This window comes from Mauremys reevesii, linkage group 5 (assembly GCF_016161935.1).
Source record: "Mauremys reevesii isolate NIE-2019 linkage group 5, ASM1616193v1, whole genome shotgun sequence".
NCBI lineage: Eukaryota > Metazoa > Chordata > Testudines > Geoemydidae > Mauremys > Mauremys reevesii.
Window position 1 is genome coordinate 53,043,485 of NC_052627.1, and position 19,048 is coordinate 53,062,532.

The following is a 19,048-nucleotide window of genomic DNA, read 5'->3' on the forward strand; positions in this document are numbered from 1 at the left end:
CGATTTAACGCCACAACCGTCCACACTAGGAGGCACCATATATCGATTTTAATGGCTCTTTAAACCGGTTTCTGTACTCCTCCCTAACGAGAGGAGTAACGCTAGTATCGGTATTAACATATCGGATTAGGGTTAGTGTGGACGCTGATCGACGGTATTGGCCTCCAGGAGCTATCCCACAGTGCAGCAGTGACCGCTCTGGACCGCAATCTGAACTCGGATGCAGTGGTCAGGTAGACAGGAAAAGCCCCGCGAACTTTTGAATATTTCCTGTTTGCCCAGCGTGGAGCTCCGATCAGCACGGGTGGCGATGCAGTCCGAAATCAAAATAAAGAAAGAGCTCCAGCACGGACCATGCGGATGTGATCGCTGTAAGGGCAGGCAAATCCGTTCTATCAGCGCTCCGTTACAGAAGATGAAATTCAGAATCCTTTTTTAAAAATCTCCAGACAGACGCCATAGCAGGGACTCAGCGCACTGCAGCGTGACAAGCGTAACGGAAAGCCAAAGAATCAAATGGATGCTCATGGACTGGAGGACTGAAGCTATCCCACAGTTCCTGCAGCCTCCGAAAAGTATTTGCATTCTTGGCTGAGCTCCAAATGCTTCTAGGGTCAAACACAGTGTCCGCGGTGGGTCAGGGCATAGCTTGGCAATCTACTCACCCCCCCCACCCACCCCCAGAAGCAAAAGGGAAAACAATCCTCTGACTCTTTTACATGTCACCCTATCTTTACTGAATGCTGCAGATAGACACGATGCTGCAGCCGTCAACACCAACATCCTCACTCCCCCCCTGCCATGGGTGGCTGATGGTACAAAAGGACTGGTAACCGTCCTCGTCATCAGCCTATTGGCACATGGGGCAGTAACCATGCTGACTAGCATCCGTCAGGTCGATCAAGGGCGCCTGGCCCTAATTTTTTCTGGTGGATGGTGGATGGTGCAGTATGGCTGGTAACCATCGTCATCATAGCAACAGGGGGCTGAGCTCCATCAGCCCCCACCCTTCATGTGTAAAGAACAGATTCAGTTGCCCCTGGACTAGCAGAGGGATGCTGGGCTTCTCTCCTACACACTGCTTAATGTCCTGTCTGGACTATCATAGCAGCTGGAGGCTGCCTTCCACTCATTTCTCACTAACAAGTCACCATGTCTTTTTATTCCTGCATTCTTTATTACTTCATCACACAAGTGGGGGGACAATGCTACGGTAGCCCAGAAAGGCTGGGGGAAGAACGGAATCAACAGGTGGGGTTGTTACAGGAGCACCCCCTGTGAATAGCATACAGATCATAGTTTCTGCAGGATCTGACACAGAGCAGCTGTGCTCTCTGGTTCTATGATACAGTGGTTATCTAGTACACTTGCCTATATTCTAGGCAGGACTGATTCTATTTTTAGATACCAAAAAGGAGGGATTGACTCAGGGAGTCATTCCCAATTTTGGCTTTTGCGCCCCTGGCTAAGAGCAGCCAGGGGCACTTATGACAGCAGCAAATGGTACAAAAGGACTGGTAGCCATGATCATCTTAGTTCCAATTTATGGAAGGGTTTGGATGGTGCAGTATGGCTGGTAACCATCTCTGCTGTCATGCAAAAGCAAAAGCATGCTTCTGTGTAGCGCTGCTGAATCGCCTCTGTGAGCGGCATCTAGTACACATACGGTGAGAGTCACAAAAGGCAAAACAAGCTCCATGATTGCCATGCTATGCCATCTGCCAGGGCAATCCAGGGGAAAAAGGCGTGAAATGCTTGTCTGCCGTTGCTTTCCCAGAGGAAGGAGTGACTAACGACATTTACCCAGAACCACCCGCGACAATGATTTTTGCCCCATCAGGCACTGGGATCTCAACCCGGAAGTTCCAAGGGGCGGGGGAGGCTGCGGGAACTATGGGATAGCTAGGGAATAGCTACCCACAGTGCAACGCTCCAGAAGCCGACGCTAGCCTCGGACCGTGGACGCACACCACCGAATTAATGGGCTTAGTGTGGCCGCGCGCAATCGATTTTATAAAATCTGTTTTACAAAACCGGTTTATGCAAATTCGGAATAGTCCCGTAGTGTAGACGTACCCTGAAGTGCCTTCCAAAATCTGAGAGGGATGAGGTGTGGAGTGTGCTTTCAGAAGTCTTAAGAGCAACACTCTGACATGGAAACTACAGAACCCAAACCACCAAAAAAGAAAATCAACCTTCTCCTGGTGGCATCTGACTCATGATGATTAAAATGAATATGCATCAGTCTGCACTGCTTTGGATTGTTATCGAGCAGAACACATCAACAAGTACAGTGACACCTCTGATTGCAGAGTAGACATTCCCGCTGTTACAAGTAGTGTTGGAAGGATTTGATTTTTATCAGTAAATATTGGTAATATAAATTTCACCATACCCAAACCAATGAAAAAATATCTCCATCAATAATAATAAAAATTTACAGATAGGCAAAGTAAGAAAAATGCTGTTTGAGAACCTAGTACAGTTTGACCTAAGGAATTTAGGTATGTGACATGTGATGTTAATAATTTGTGCTTTAACAGTTATAAAGCTTCAAAAATTTTTAATCTTAATGCTTAGCATCATTACATAATTATGCCCCGTCAGAATTTCCTGCAATAGTGAACATTTAAATCAATAAAAATAAAAAAAATGCTTAATACATCACTATCCATCAAAATTATAAAATATAAAAATTGTATTCCCCCAAGCGTAATTATATGGAAAAAACAGAGTTCCTCTACCACATTGTTTCTAGATCACATATATCATCTTCTATGGATAGGTGCATATACCTTTTTCTTTTAGTGTTAGAAAAATTGTAACATTCTATAATTGGATAGTAGATGTCAGTGGGAGCTGGATGTATATACACACACAAGGATAGAATTTGACCCTTATTTTCTTTACATTAATAGCTGCAAAAAGTGCACATAGAGAGGAACATATGTTCCTCCTGGTGTAAAACTCTGTGTATTAAAGTGAAATACATCATTGTATCTTGCATTTCAAAAGTGTTCTATTAGAGATCTTTGAGTTTCTCAGGTCTCAGATTCCTCCAATAGTGACTACCATTCAAGCCCTGCTACTTCAACAATTAAAACAGGGACTGTGCTTCTTCTATTTCCTCTTCTCAGAAATACTCTACTAATAAATGTGCTTTGAAGGGAAACTACATATTTCTTTCCCCCACCCTATTTTCTCTCTCTAGATTGGCAGCAAAGAATGTGTTTAGCATTTCAGGCCCTCCTGTATTGTTGTATGGTAAAAGTAAGCTTATCTGCAGATAACTCTATCACACAACAAATCACAGCATTAGAGACCTTTTTAAGGCACTGTAATTTTTTTTTTGCAGCAAATATATGCTGCTTTCTAGTGTTATTTTTTTATGGCAGCTTTGAAAATTCCTGCTTGCTTTTCACAGCATTAACCTTTGCTCCAAAGCTAATTATGAGCAAGAGGACAAAGAGCTACATAATTCTGGTAAAATTATTATCTTGTGTCCTTTAGACTCTAGTAAAAGGGGTTGTCTAAAGACCAGAGGTGCTATTCATTGAAAGCAATCAGTTTAATTTACACAGGACTATTTTTATTCTTTTATGCCATTTCTCAACAGATAGGTAGAAGAGAGGGTATTTCTCCAACCCACTGTTTATCAGAAAAGACATGCATATACATATGCACTAACATTTTTTCAATGACTGCACATTTTGATGCTTTAAAAAAATGGACAGAGAAAATCATTGTCATTATGGTATAGAATTACTTAGAATAAGGTTTTTAAAAATCCTTAAATGGGCACATAAAGAAATCTTGCAAAGTACTAAAAAGTCATGAAAAATGTCCTCAACACAGCCTTTTCATCCTACTCCTTCTGCTGTGGTTTCAATCTCTTCTGTTCTCAATGCAATAGCTCAACGGACACATTCTAAATCACATGCCAAATTCAAGAAAATTTATACCAATTCCCAAAAAGACTGAAGAGATGCTGAGGGTCTTCAAAAAACAAAGACAAATTATCAGTTTCTCTATCACATTTGAATATTAAAGAGGGAACATTGAAAAATACATGGTTTCAGAACAGGGTCTGAACTTCACCAGTATTCTGCGATGTTCTAAAAAAGAATTAAGACAACAGACAAATGGATTATGAAATCTTTTTTTATTGGCTACTATACACGTTTGTACAAGAAAAGTGTACTGAAGGTAGAAGAGAACAGATGTGCCTAATGCAGAAGGAAAGCTTGACTATGCTATCTTTGTACACTGGAAAGAGGGTTCAAGAAAAGTTCAGCACTTCATACTTGTAATTCGTTTATGGATTGTGACCATAAACACTAAGGGCCAAATTCATCTCTGGCATAAGTGAGTGCAACTCCCTTTCAGTCAAGGCTAAATTTTGTTCCCAAGGATTAACAGAGATTCTAGTGGTAAACTTGTGAAACATATGCTGAGAAAAGCTTCTACTGTAGTATCCTCATTCTCTCGCCATTCTGATTTACTATCAGCACAAGCTATGTTTCATTACTGGAGAGTTGTACTGTGCAGCCGGTGAATTTTTTTGCAGAATTTACCATACTTAACTGAACATACCTTCCTTATCTGCAATCAAGTTTGAAAAACTAATTTGCTTTTCTTTCAAGAAAGATGGACATAAGCAGAAACAAACATCAATTTCCTTCATATCCTACCCAAAATCTGCCAAAAACCACCACCACAAAGCAGAACAAATAAACACCACCAACTGGAAACACACCATAAAATCATACAAAAAATGTGAAACTGAAGACATTTGCTGGTGTACAACACAGAAACACAGTCCTAATAATAACCACCACAGATCTGCAAACAGGAAAGCAGATGATCAGGGATGAATCCCCTAAAGTTATATTATATATATATAAAAAGATCTCTCTTGGCAGGGCCTGCTCAACCCTCCTCGCTGAGTGACTTGAGTAGAATCATCCTCTAGCCTCAGAACCTGACTGCACTTCAGAGCGATAGCAAAGATCTGACCTTAAGCCCCTGAGGGCACCTTCCCTTCCCTCCAGATTTAAGGTACCTGAAGGCCCATAAAGGGGTTAACACTTGAGGGAGAGGAGGATAAGTTAAGTGAAAGGTTAGGTTGGAGTGGGAAGATCCCGGTTAAAAGATAACAGTTAAAGTGAAACCAGTTTTGAAGAAAATTTGATTTAAAATTTTCAGAAGTCCCCCACATTTTTTGACTATGTGAGCAGCAATGGCAGCAAAACATTCTGCCAATGATTTGACCACCAGTGCTTTTGATGTCAATATCAATCTAAAGCTTTCTTTTTCTTTTCTTTTTTTTTTTAAAGTAATTTCCTAGGTTCTTTCCTTTTAGAAAAATCCTTCAAAACATAAACCATTGTTATGTCTGAAAGTTGTCCAGGTGATTTACCACAGAAATCAGTCAATCATCCATTTACAGTGTGGCCACACACCCCAGCTGCTATCCCACCACCATCATAGATAGGGCCCTACCAAATTCACAGCCCATTTTGGTCAATTTCACTGTCATAGGATTTTTAAAACAGTAAACTTCACAGTTTCAGATATTTAAATCTAAAATTTCACAGTACTGTTAACTGTGGGGGTCCCAACCCAAAATGGGGTCGTGGGGAGTTCGCTGTTGTAGGCGGCTCACAGTATTGCCATCCCTACTTCTGTGTTGCTGCCTTCAGAGCTGAGTAGCCAGAGGGCAGCTGCTGGCTAGGCACCCAGCTCCGAAGGCAGCACCACCGCCAGCAGCAGTGCAGAAGTCAGGATGGTAATACCATACCACACCATGCCACACTCACTTCTGCGCTGTTGCTGGCAACAGTGCTGACTTCAGAACCAGACTCCCAGCCAGCAGCTGCAGAGCTTCCTGCACTCAGGGGAGGTTTCTGGAGATGGTGGATGTGACCCACCCTTGGAAGTGGCCCATGCAGAGGAAGAGGAAGTCTTTCCCTCCCAGCCTGTAAGAGGTGGAGCCTGGTGCTTGGGAGCTAAAGGGGCCTTGAACTGGCTGTGTGTGTGTGGAGCGGGGGCGGTGGCCAGGGCACCTCCCTGACCATCGGGCCCTGGGCAGTCGCCCACCAGCCCACCTGTAAGGCCAGCCCGAAAGGGACAACCCCCACATACCATGCCATCTCACTTCTGTGCTGCTCCTGGCAGTGCCACTGCCTCAAAGCTGGGCTCCTGATCAGCAGCTGCCGCTCTCTGGCCACCCAATTCTGTGAAATCTGGTCTCCCCTACAATAGCCAGCTTTCACAGGGGAGATTAGATTTCATGGTCCGTGATGCATTTTTCACAGTCATGAATTTGGAAGGGCCCTAATCATGGAAGCCACTGGCTGACAGTATTCTTAACCCAGGTTGCCACTCTTCGTGGTGGGCATCTTTTTGCCCCCGTCCATTCTGCCAAAGCATAGTGAATTTTACACACACACACACACACACACACACACACACACACACACACACTCTTTCTACTAAGTTTCAGCAGCTACCCTAGTAGCAACATTGAAACTGTCAGTACCTGCCCCAGCCCTGGAGCGACTGCAACTTCTGTAAATTTGTCACTGGAAAGATGATGTACATGAAAGGGAAGCAGAGACATGAATATCTTCTGTATGCGCTTCTGGGGAGATGTGCCACTCAGAGAGGCGATCGGGGCAGCAGATTTCTCCTACCTCTACACTCCTGGGTCCAGCAAGTGTGGACTAGAATTCTTCTTCTTCCGTGGAAGGCTGATGAAATTTATTTATTCAGCTTTGGCAGGCACGCAGATGCCATGCTGATGGGGGCCAGATAAGACAGATGTATTTTTATTATTTACTCTTCCAAAGTCACTTTCTTATTCTAATAAGAGTACTAAATTATAGTTAAAATGTAAATACCTGTTATTTTATGTTGTTATAGCCTCACCCGAGATGGTCATTATTACAATACAGAACTTCTACTCTGTAATGGTTTTGGTAATGTTAATGCACAAGAAACAATACAGGTGAAATAATCCCTTACTAGATCCCCCCCACCTTGCAGGTCCCACTGAAGTCATACTAGGGAGCAAAGAGGATGGATTGTGTCCATGGTGTTGTTATTTACTACATAAATTCTATGCTGCAGGGCATTCACGGGTAGGAAGCTGTTTCATCCCTGGCAGCAGCCAAGAATTTGGGTGGCACAAAAGTGGATTAATGCCACCTTTGGCTCCTGTCCACGTCTCCCTGGGCTGTGTTTTCTGTTATGCTCCTTGGAAGTCCTTTTTTGATTGGATAGGTGCATTCATATGGGAAGATTGTACAAAGCACCACATTTGAAACCTGGCACACTTTTAACTAACAAATATAAATTAATTATAGGAAAGTGATTTGTATATTCACTACTCCTACACTTCATTCCAACTGTGTTGAATCTTATTGCCTGTGTTGTAGTAATCCGCACCATTGATGCTGCTAGGCATAAAGCCAAGCTCTCTATAGAGCAGTTCACACCATGTCATGTGTTATTGTGATTATAAAATGTTAATTATTCAAAATATTTATATTATTAATCAAATGTTGATTCTGAGAAGTTCAGAGCCATGACTGTATTTGGCACAATTCACTGACCAGAATTTATAGTCACTAGACTCTTAGAATTTCAGAGAAACGAATTGTGCTGATTACTGTCATAGCTATGAATTATCAGCCAGTGAGATCACCATATTTCTTTAGCCATTTCATAAAATATTTTAGTTTGCCTTCACCAATAATCACGTACATTACCTCAACTAAGAAATAATACCTAATAAAAGATATTAACAGTTTTTATTTTGTAATTTTGTTACCCTTACCTTCTCATATCCTCCTTTATGTGCAGATTGATCAATTCCTTGGGAACATGGAAAGAAAGAGTGCTCTCCGACATCTGTTCTCGGATATGCAGCCACTTGTTGTCAGAAGTGGGAAATCTGTATAACTTACAGATTGGGTTTTTTAATACTGTAGAAGAGAAAAAAAGATGGCATTGCTTAATTGTGGCTATATGTTTGTTTCAGAAGTGACTACAATGGTTTAGTCCACAAATGTAAAATTATTTCTCTGTCCTCCTGTATTTCCAAACTTAAGTCCAAAGATAAATGTATTATCCATTAAAAACATAGCACTCAAGGCTGCACAACCCAGTGTAGTAGATAATTAAATTCTACCTAGTACAGTAGGTTTCTGGTACATTTATCATTACTGTTGCAGTAAGAATGCAAGCTCAAGCTCTCTGGCACATATTCATGAGACAAAAGTAAAAAGCAACTTAAATGATGGATAAATAAACAGTGAAATCTCATGCTAAGAGCTGATAACATTATCTGTAACCAGGAGCAAGGTGTGTTATTGAACTCTCAGGCTTCCATACATTTGAAAGTGAAACCATATGGGGCAGATGCAGCACATCCCCATTTAGATATTATGGTATATCCTTCCCTAGCTACATAAAGGTCATTAACACAAACAGGTGTTGCATATGTATTTTAAGAGGAAAATATGCCTCACTGATGTGTCACTGCAGTCCAGCACCCGCCAGAACTATATGTAACAGTCACAGGATCAGTCCTGTAAGGTGCTGAGCACTCTGTCCCTAATCCAGAAAAGGGATTACTCTTGTACTTAAATTATTTGTCAGTGCCTTGCACGTTTAAGCCTGAGAACAGCATGTTTTTTTCTCTCAGATCTGCTGCATAGTCATATTTTATCAAAATTGCATAATGCTGCTCTATAATGAGCCTGTGCAATTCCTGTGCTCTCCTTATGTCTGCTCTTGAGCTCTTTTTCTGTTCTCTACTGATTCTCCAGAAGAAGCACACAGGGGAAACCTAGAAAAGATACCTTTTCTTTTACTTCCTAGATAAGCTTACTGGGAGATGAATGTTTGTCCTTAAAACACACATACACATCCGCTGCTTTTTAATTCAGAATGACTTTAGACAGCAATCTGAACCCTCCAACCTCTCCATCAAGCTACTGATCTTTTCACATTACTGGTAAAAGCTGCCTTGGACCAGGCTCTCATTGATCCTGACACTCACTATTGTATAATTCAAAGAAATGCATTACCTGTGATCGCTTTGAAGAAACTGTTGCTTTTAAAAGCACATCAACAAGTGGACCTTGCAACCTACATTACAACTCACTACTGTGGGAAGTGCTCTCTCCCATTATTGCCTATGTACACCGATTCATGCAGCATGAATAACACAGCTATAATAAACAAAGGCCAAACCATCAATGATTCCCAAATGCATTTAAAAAAATCAGACTTGTTATGAAAATAAAAAAAGGACTGAAACGAAAACAATAAAACTAGAGGATCTGCATAAATGAGATGATTACTGGTAGGCAAAGTTACAAAGAACCAATATGGCACATGCTCATTTTTTAACAGCTCTTGTTTATTTTCAGGAACTGTCCTCTTTCTTTGGTTTTGAAGAAATTTCATGAAACTACTCTTCTTCCATGGAAAACTTAAGACCTCTGAGGTATCAACCTCTTTTTTATTGATAATAAATTTACTTCTAAACTACATTATTTAGTATTAACAAAGAATAATTTTAAAAAGCAAATATAATAGTCCTTAATGACGTTTAGCACAGATGAACAGCAGCATTTTTTGTCTATAGATCTCAAAGTACTTAAACAAAAGTGATCGGGCATTATTGTTTTCATTTGACTGATGAAGGAAACAGACATGGAGGTTAAATGACGTGTCCAAGGTCACAAAGTATTTTTTCTAGTGCCTTATCCATTGCGATAGACGTCTGGGATTCAGAAACATATATTCAAAATATCACTTGTTTCAAACATTATGAAACATTTCCTATTTTTTCTCTTTTGTTGTAACTAAGTTCATGAAAGATGTTTTATTTACAGCACTGAAGTCCTGTCTTAATCCACAGAACAGGTACTGCACAGCAGTGTAAGATACCCCAATGTTCCTTAACCAAGACATTGGAGTGACAAGCTTCAGACTTCAAAGGATAGTTCAATATGTATGGCTGATTTTTTTTTTGGCCCATGTGCAGAGAGCTGCGAACATACGTGTCAACACTAGTGCTTACTGTAATGTAGGAATCTGTTCAATATGAGTAGATTTCAGATGCTAATCTAGACATGAAAAGCTCTATACCATATTAGCTTTATGGGGCATCTCAACCCTGTGTAACTTTTTGAATATTTGAAACATTTTCAAGAACCTGTAAATTTGCACTCACAACATGTAATAACTCACATTTGCCTGTGCAAATCTGTATGTGCAATAATGACAAAAAATTTACAAAAGGGGCCACCTTGAAAATTTGGCTCTAGGAATTTTTCTTTTTGCATTTAACCAGAGTTTAGGCAACACAAAGCTGCGAACAATTGTTGCTGTTGTATTGTCATCCTAGCAGTGTCTCCAATGCTGACAAATGGCCAAAACTGCTACCCGCAAGCTCAAGAGAAGCATTTCAATTGAAAACTCTGGATCATATCTTGCAAACCTTTGCTCAATATAGGAGTCCAAGTAGTCTTATTTGCAGCTTTGCCAATTCTTGTGATTTGAGAATTTTCAGATATTTGGAATTTTTCTTAAAGCCACAGCTCTTGGAGTCAGGTGATTATGTAACAATCTTGCCTTTTTTTTTCTTTTTTCTTTGTTTTTCAAGTTTCTAGACCTTATGATTATGGAAAAAAGCTTAGGAAACTTTAAAGGCTGAAAGCCAGAAGACAAATTAAAAAGCATCCCAAATTTATTATTGTTTAAATCTCATGATTTTTAAGTCAATCTCATGATTTTGAGGGGGTGTGCCTCATGACTTTTGAATGTTTGGCCTTGGCAGTAACGCATTTTGCAACATATGGAGTAAAGGCTTGCTCAATCCAAAACTCCCCACATTTATAAAACTGTGAAATTTCTGTAGAGAGAGACTTGCTTATGTACAAACTTTCAAAACATTTCATTGAGCAAAATGGAGAAAGTTCTCTTTTAAAAGTGCATCTACGTGTGGAAGCCAGGAAATCACTGCTATGTATTTAACAAACTGCATTTTCTGACATTCTCACTGTAAATGTAAAGACCGCAGTGTTTTCTGTTCCTTGGCAATCATTTACTTCTCCACATGCTATTCTTCAGCCTCCCCCCCGCCAAAAATGAAACTTGTAAAACAAAGAGTGAACATTATTTCTTGTTTGAACTTCTGTTCACTGTCTAATGAAGATCAAAGCAAACTACTGTCATGTTGTAAATTCTAATACTGTTATTTATGGATTTTTCCCTTTAGAATAAAAGCAAATATATATATTATTTCAGAAAAAATTAACTTTAGTTTTGCTCGTTTTTATTAGATTTTAGTTACTTTTCTCCTCTTTCATACCTTTATGTGAAAAACGTGAGAAAATTATTTTAAATTTCCAGTATTATAAATGGATAAGTGAATTTCTAATAGTATAAATGAAGTCTCGAGGTAAAAATGGAATAATGATGAGGCTCTGTGAGATATGACATTCATTCACATCACTCAGTAAGTGCTTCACAACTCACTTGAGGTCTGTGAGTTTCATGTATTAAGATCCAAGCTTGAGATGAATGCCAATGTCCTGCTATGCCTACTATTTTTTTTTAAAGTTTCATAGTTTCCCTGGCATGATAAACAACTCAAGACAGAGAATCAAAAATGTATACTGTAATACACGTATATAGGTATATACACAGTATATTACTCCTGGGGAAATTCCACACCACCGCACAATGCAGAATTTGCACAGAATTAATGTTCTGCACAGAATTTCATATTTCCCTGCAGAATTGGGGCTGCAGAGCTGCTGCTGTCCATTAGGGACCACTGGACTCTGCAGAGTCCAGCTCTCCAGCTTGAAGTGAGCAGAGCGCCCAGCCCAGCAAGAATGTAGGCTCTGCAAGCTCTGGCTGCCTGGCTTGATCTTCATCAGCTCAGGGACAGGAGAGGGCCTGGGAGACCCAGCTCTGGCAAAGGGTGAGGAAGGGCAGGCCCACACCACATCTCCCGGTGGGACAGTGAAGAAGCTGAGGGGAGTAAAGGTGCTGAGGGGAGGGAAGCTGCAGGTGTCTGGGCCAGGGGGGTTGCCCCACGACTGGGCTCTGGGAAGAGGAGGGATGACTGGGTTCAGGGGGGCCCACATGTAGCCCCCTCCAGCACCTCCCAGCTGGAACTGGGTTATTGTAGGGGTTTCTTTAACTCTGTACTCCTCGGGGAATCTTTTTTGTTGTTGTCTGTATTGTTGACAAACATTTTGAAATAAATTACCCAAGTAACTGAAACTGGAGTGAATATAGTGTGTTATTTTGACAAATAAAAATTGTGCACAGAATTTTTAATTTTTTTGGTGCAGAATTCCCTGAGTATGTATATACAGTGCAGCATACACACACCAGATAGAGAGACACTGTTATACACATTTACACACTGTGACAAAGTTCCTCCTCTACCTTGGTGGATCCTGCACTTATTGGCAGATTTGCTCACCTCACAGATTCACCCTATGGATCGGGAAACAGACCAGATACCTTCCCCTCTGGTAGAAGCCACAGTCCAGGTCAATTCCTCCTGTGTTTGATCAGGAGTTGTGAGGTTTGAGGGGAACCCAGGCCCGCCCTCTACTGTGGGTTCTAGCCCAGGGGACTGCAGCTGTCTAGAGTGCCTCCTGGTACAGTTGTGTGACAGCTACAACTCCCTGGGCTACTTCCCCATGGCCTCCTCCCAACACCTTCTTTGTCCTCATCACTGGACCTTCCTCCTGATGTCTGATAACACTTGTACTCCTCAGTCCTCCAGCAGTATGCCTACTCACTCTCAGCTTCTTGCACCTCTGACTCCCAGCTCCTCACATGCACTTCCTCTCCTCTGGCTCCCCTTGGCCTGACTGGAGTGAGCCCTTTTATAGCATCAGAGGGGCCTTAATTAGAGTCAGGTGCTTAACAGCCTCTCCTGATTCTTAGCAAGTTAATTGGAGTCAGGTGTTCTTATTAGCCTGTAGCAGCCCCTGTTCTGGTCACTCCAGGAACAGAAAACTGCTTATCCAGTGGCCAGTATATCTCCCTTCTACTACTCTGCTGTTCCCAACTGGCCTGGGTCTATCACAACACAAATATATATACACCGAAAGAGAGGGAAAGAGTGAGGTATAGAGAGAACATATATATGGGGAGAGAGACACAGAGAGATTCATATAAACCCAGATATTTGGAGATGATATCTATGTAATAAATTATAGAGCCATGTGATAAATTAATTTATCATGCATGTCTGATTCATAGGTAAAGTTCAGGTCACATTACTAATCTCTCCCAGCCCCTAATCTCCCCCAAGTAGCTTCAACTAAAAAAAAAAAAATCAAGCAACCAGAAAAATATTTTTCATTCTCCCCCCAATAAGTGGGCTTCTCCTCCTCCCCGCAAAAACAAACAAACAAAAAAAAAACCCCAGAGGCCCAGGATGGGCAAGACTCATTACTGGACCTGTAACATGTTTTTTATACATAAAAATGTCAGTTTTAAATTCCTATATCTCAGAGTCACGCAGAACTACAAATAGCAACTTTAAGGGTTACAGATAGGCTTCCCAACTGGATTCAAAGTTCACAAGAAACATATTGTGATATTTTATATATAAGGAAAAGTTATTTCAAGTCATTTTTAGAGGTTTCCATGCTATCTCTGAGACCTGAGCATTTGGTCTCATGGTAAATAAGGCTTTACGGGTTTCTAAAAAACATATTTCTATCTGTAATGTATGTGGGGCATAAAGAATACATGCTGGTGTGGTATGTTTTGGGTGATTGTATAGCTTACTTGTGTCTTTCTTACTGCTGAGAGATGTAAATTCCTACACTCAGGCTGATAACACTTTTACAGCACTCCACACCATCATGTAATATTTCTTTGTATAATGAGAAAGAGTGAAATGGGTTGAGCATATAAACACTTCAAACCAAAGTCTGAAGTGAGCTCCGGAGCAGATTCTGACCTCAAAATGCCCTGCCAGCAGCCCCTTCCATTTAAAATCACAGGGCTTTCAACATAATCTCAGCTAACACTGTATAAACAGTGGGAGAGGCGTACTCAGGAGTCAAATAATGTGTGTGCAACTATAACTACTTTATAGTAATTAACACAACACCATACATTACAAAAAAACAGTGGGCCTCATCCAGTGCTTACTGAAGTCAACTGGAGTCTTTCCACTGACTTCAGTGGGCACTGGATATGGCTCCAAATGTGAGAGTATTCAGCAGAGTACCACAAAGTAACTTTTCAGGGCCAGTTTCTGCAAATCCTTCCTCACACAAGTAGTCAACTGCACTCTACTCCAGTGAGTGAAGAAAGCTTCCAGGAGCAGGGTTTTCAGGAAAACACCTTAAATCTCTAGTGGTTCTGAAATTCTTCAAACTGGTATTGTTGTATAGCAGCCCATTATTTTGGAATCAAATAGCAATCTACTCAAAATGCATTAGAATATATACGTAAAAGAATTACAAACATCTTGTTGTTTGAACTACTAAAATGCCCTTTGAACATCTTTTGTAGTTTGCTTTTATTAAACATTCAGTGTCTGGTGCTTATATAGATGCAAATGTTAAACTTCAAGTGAACATTAAATGGGGCACAGCATTTTAAAAATGCTCTGTTCAAAATCCTTGTATGCGTGAGATTTTGGTGGTTTTCCCTAAGTTCTCCCACTAACAAAGATAACCTAGTACAGTATTATAACCCTAATTATTTAAAGAATTTTTGAAGTTATAACACATACCTGCATTTAATAGAGGTAAGCTGTCTTTACCACTTATGCCTTCAGGTGCTGTACATTCACACACCAGTGCACACTACAAAAGAAAAGATGTAACACTTTGAAAGGAAACATAACCACAAATGGAATTTTTCGGAAGTTGCTGCAAAAGAAATGTAAAACAGTTAAATATGAATGGCCTTGGACAAAATATTTGTGATAAGCTATATTTCCAACCCTACCTGTTTTGTGAAGCGATTTTATTTTTAATTACTAATTTGCATTTTCCCTGTACAAGTCAGTTGTAATATTTAATAATAGGTTGTAACACTGGAGTCTCTGTATAGAAGGCAGCAAAACATGAATGACTGTCCTAAAATGCAGTAGAAAACAATTTTTGACGAGTTATATAATTTCAAAGGAATTTCTTTCAAGGGCTGCTCTCAAAATCACAGCAGGCAGCATGATTTAGTACAAAAGCAATTTAAAATCAGGGTTGAGGGGAAAGGGTGGGAATTTTTTTTATTGTCCTCTTTTTGACATCTCTTTCCTCACTTGATTTCATCTCTTAGCACTACTTACTTTTACATAATCTTCTAAACCATTTTTAATGGCTCCTCTTCTGGCTTCCCACTCATGTATAATTCTGAGCTCTAATGTTTTAAGAAAGCTATATTTTTAAATCTTGTCAACTGTTTTTTTCCCTTTCAAAGGCAGCACACCAGCTTCTGTTGTGTTCTTGTATTTCTTTTAGGTCTAAATCCTAAACAACAGACAGACAGACAAAGCACATAACTATGCTTTGCATCATTCTGGGGTTAGTGCAGAATAAGATGGAAGGAATCCTTCCTTCACGTGTTGGAAAGGCTGACAAAGTATTTTGCAGCTTCTACTGCAACAGTAAGGCTGCCATAGCCTCTGAAGGTTGCTGCCAAGCCCCCTTTCCACAGGAGGTGCGACAGAGGGCAAAAGGATGTATATAGCTGCAGATATTCTGCTCTAATCTCTGCCTCTTCCATAGCTTTCCCAGATGTGGCCCTATCTGCCCCCCATGCTCTGTGTTGCAAGGGGAACCCCTATGAATCAAAGCTCTGTACCATGCAAGGAATTCTGCCCTTCTACACAGCAGAACCACGTGGGTTACATTGGCAAGAGTTCAGAGTAGCAGCCGTGTTAGTCTGTATCCGCAAAAAAAACAGGAGTACTTGTGGCACCTTAAAGACTAACAAATTTATTTTAGCATGAGCTTTCGTGAGCTAAAGCTCACTTCTTCGGATGCATCCGAAGAAGTGAGCTTTAGCTCACGAAAGCTCATGCTAAAATAAATTTGTTAGTCTTTAAGGTGCCACAAGTACTCCTGTTTTTATTGGCAAGAGTGTGTCTGCAGCCAAGGAGTCAGTGATTAGTATAATAAATTCTTGTTCAAGCTGACTATTTTAGTATTTCCCCCTTCTATTTTGGGCTGACCTTGCACTTAGTAAAACGTTCAGGGCTTACTAACATCAGGACAGAAATCTCTACTAATGCTAGTAATTCCTCACCCTACTCTGAATTCTGAATGGTACTAACAGCCAGATCCTCACGTGAACATCTGGTCGTAGGAGGGTTGTGAGTGTACTGTGAAAGGGTTTGTAAACAAGGAGGAGATGTTGCCCTTTGGAGGTGGTCTTTTTGTACCAATCAACATCCCAGATCTAGGATTGGCTACCAGTTTCCCTCCACCTGAATGTGCAGACTTTCAGCATACTGAATATTACACTCAGTTCAAAACTAATTGGTTGGGGGTATTTCAATATATTGATGAGGAAGTAGTGTAACTTCCTCAAAAATTGTCTCTGGAATTGCACCCTACCTGTTTGTGCAAACAAATAGGAAATTGGGTAACTGTGTCTCACTTAATTTACACATGCAAATACCCATTTACACACATTAACAAATGCATTGAAAGACCACTGAAACTATGGCTGTAACAAGTTTGCTGTGTTCTTCTGTCAACCCACCCCATCAACAAGTACTGGAACCCAGCAAAGAGTTACCAATTAATTCCTGCAGACTCACTATGGTAAATATAGCTCATTAACTGCCTCGACTAAACAACAGGGCTTGGGGATGAGGGGAGTGGTCCTCTCACAGAAGAGGAATTTAAATTGTAGGGCCAAGCTGCACCAAGAGAGGAATAGCCTGGGAAGGCAGCTTGGCCTATAATTCATGTTATGTATTTTGTGCTTATTAATAAACCCAAACCCAAGTTTTTACCCTTCACAACACTAGTGCCTGATACTACATTCTGACAGCTCTCAAGTAGTGGTTAATTATGGTTGATTGAGGTTTAAATGAATACTTTTGTTCTAACAAAACAGAAGGGGAACGTCTGAGAACAGAGTATCACTTGGCACAGCTCTATGCAAATGTATTTTGAGTTGAGAGAGCTGAGCACACATATTGTACTTCATTCCAGTGCGGATTTCTCATTTAGGTTTTTTGAATAATGAGAACTTAAATCCCAGTGTGGTATTAGTAATATAGGCATCTGGCACCACTGATCATTCTAATTTAATTTGTGCAATGAGCTGACTGATTTCATACCTTTTGTCTCTGCACATCTGTTGTGATGTGGTCTACTTCCCCCTCCTCTATCTCTCCCATCTTCACAATGCTGACACCTATGGTACCAACTGTCTTTCCACCATCAGAAGTTCTGAAACCAAAAATAAGTAAAATTAAAAGTTTATTCTTCAGCAGCCTCTTGTCACTTCAATACAAATATTTATGTCAGTACACATTTGCTCTTCTATTCATTTTGTAGCCGCTTTCATCTGTATTAAACTCATTTTCTATTACCATAAAGTAAATGGTAACAATAGGACAGCAATGTATTTGTCCAACATGGCTTATAACAAGGAGAACTTTGAATATATTAGTTAAAACTCTAGATGAGCGAGTGCTGTCTAAAAGAAGATTGAACTCTTCCACAAATACCATGAATGTTCTAAATGTTATTCTGACTAGGGGCAAGTCTACACTTAAAAAGCTACAGCACCTCTGCATGCCACCATAACACTTTAGTGAAGATGCTACTACACCGATGGGAGAGCTTCTCCCATTAGTGTAATTAATCCACCTCCATAAAAGGCAGTAGCTATGTCAATGGAGAAGATCTCCCATTGTCAGAATGCTGCCTACACCAGGGATTAGGTCAGTATAACTATGTTGCTCTGGGTCATGGCTTTTTCACACCCTTGAGCGATGCAGTTGTGCCGATGTGAATTTGTAGTGCAGACCTGACCTAGGGTCAGGGGCGGCTCCAGGCACCAGCGCAAGCCGCAAGGGGTGGCCTTCCGGTTGCTGTGAGCACGGCAGTCAGGCAGCCTACGGCAGCATGCCTGCGGGAGGTCCGCCAGTCCCGTGGCTTCGGCGGCAGTTCGGCGGTGGATACGCTGAAGGCGCGGGACTGGCAGATCACCTGCAGACACACCGCCAAATCCGCATGACCAGTGGACTGCCCGCAAGCGTGCCGCCAAAGGCTGCCTGACTGCCGTGCTTGGGGTGGCAAAAAACATAGAGCTGCCCCTGCCTAGAGTACTTCTAAGAAAACTCCATTACACATTGTGCCAATGCCCCATTTTATAATCTGTCAATTTACTGCACACATCAATACTTTGGTTTCTAACACTATCTGTCAGGAAAGGATATACACTGTGTATCACTAAACCTGCTGCTAAACCAAAATAGTGAAGCAAGTTTGAACACTCTTTGGCAATCCTCTCTATAGCAAGGACCAATACCATTCCTCAGCTATTGGGGAGATATTTTTACTGTACCATGCAAATAAGCAGGGAAGAAACATTCCTGTATTACTGAGTTTGTTGTCAAAGATATAAAGTTCAAATATGGATCTCTAAATTTATGGTGGGATAGACTGTATCTGTAGCATGTAAGGTGCAGGGTGCCTTCTCAACTCCTACTGACTGCAAAACAGGACTAGGAGAGGGAGGTTTGGGGGATTATGAACAGTGAGAAGAACGGAAGATGCACTGTTGGAGAGCTGGGTTTTAAGGAGAGCAAGGAACTTGGAGGATGAAAAGTGAAAGACTATTCCAGGTGTATGAGGCAGCATGGTAAGAGGCATAAAATTGCAAGCAGTTAAAAGAGATACTGGGAGTTCCATAGTAAGATGAGCAGATTGGGAAGAGTAGAGGGAATGAGGGGGAGAAATGACAGGGGTATTTTTAGTAAAAGTCATGGACAGGTCATGGACAATAAACAAAATTC

General features: G+C 40.9%; 1 protein-coding gene across 11 annotated transcripts in view; it reads right to left on the reverse strand.

Moving 5' to 3' along the window:
• The window catches only part of INPP4B (inositol polyphosphate-4-phosphatase type II B), a 554,905-nt gene that overhangs the window by 225,907 nt on the left and 309,950 nt on the right, over positions 1-19,048 (reverse strand). For all 11 annotated transcript variants that reach the window (XM_039539756.1, XM_039539755.1, XM_039539753.1 and 8 more), the window contains 3 exons: positions 17,363-17,474; positions 14,801-14,873; positions 7,841-7,988 (listed from right to left, as the gene is read on the reverse strand). In XM_039539756.1, the coding sequence (XP_039395690.1) occupies positions 7,841-7,988; positions 14,801-14,873; positions 17,363-17,474 (333 nt within the window). The remainder of the gene's footprint in view (positions 1-7,840; positions 7,989-14,800; positions 14,874-17,362; positions 17,475-19,048) is intronic.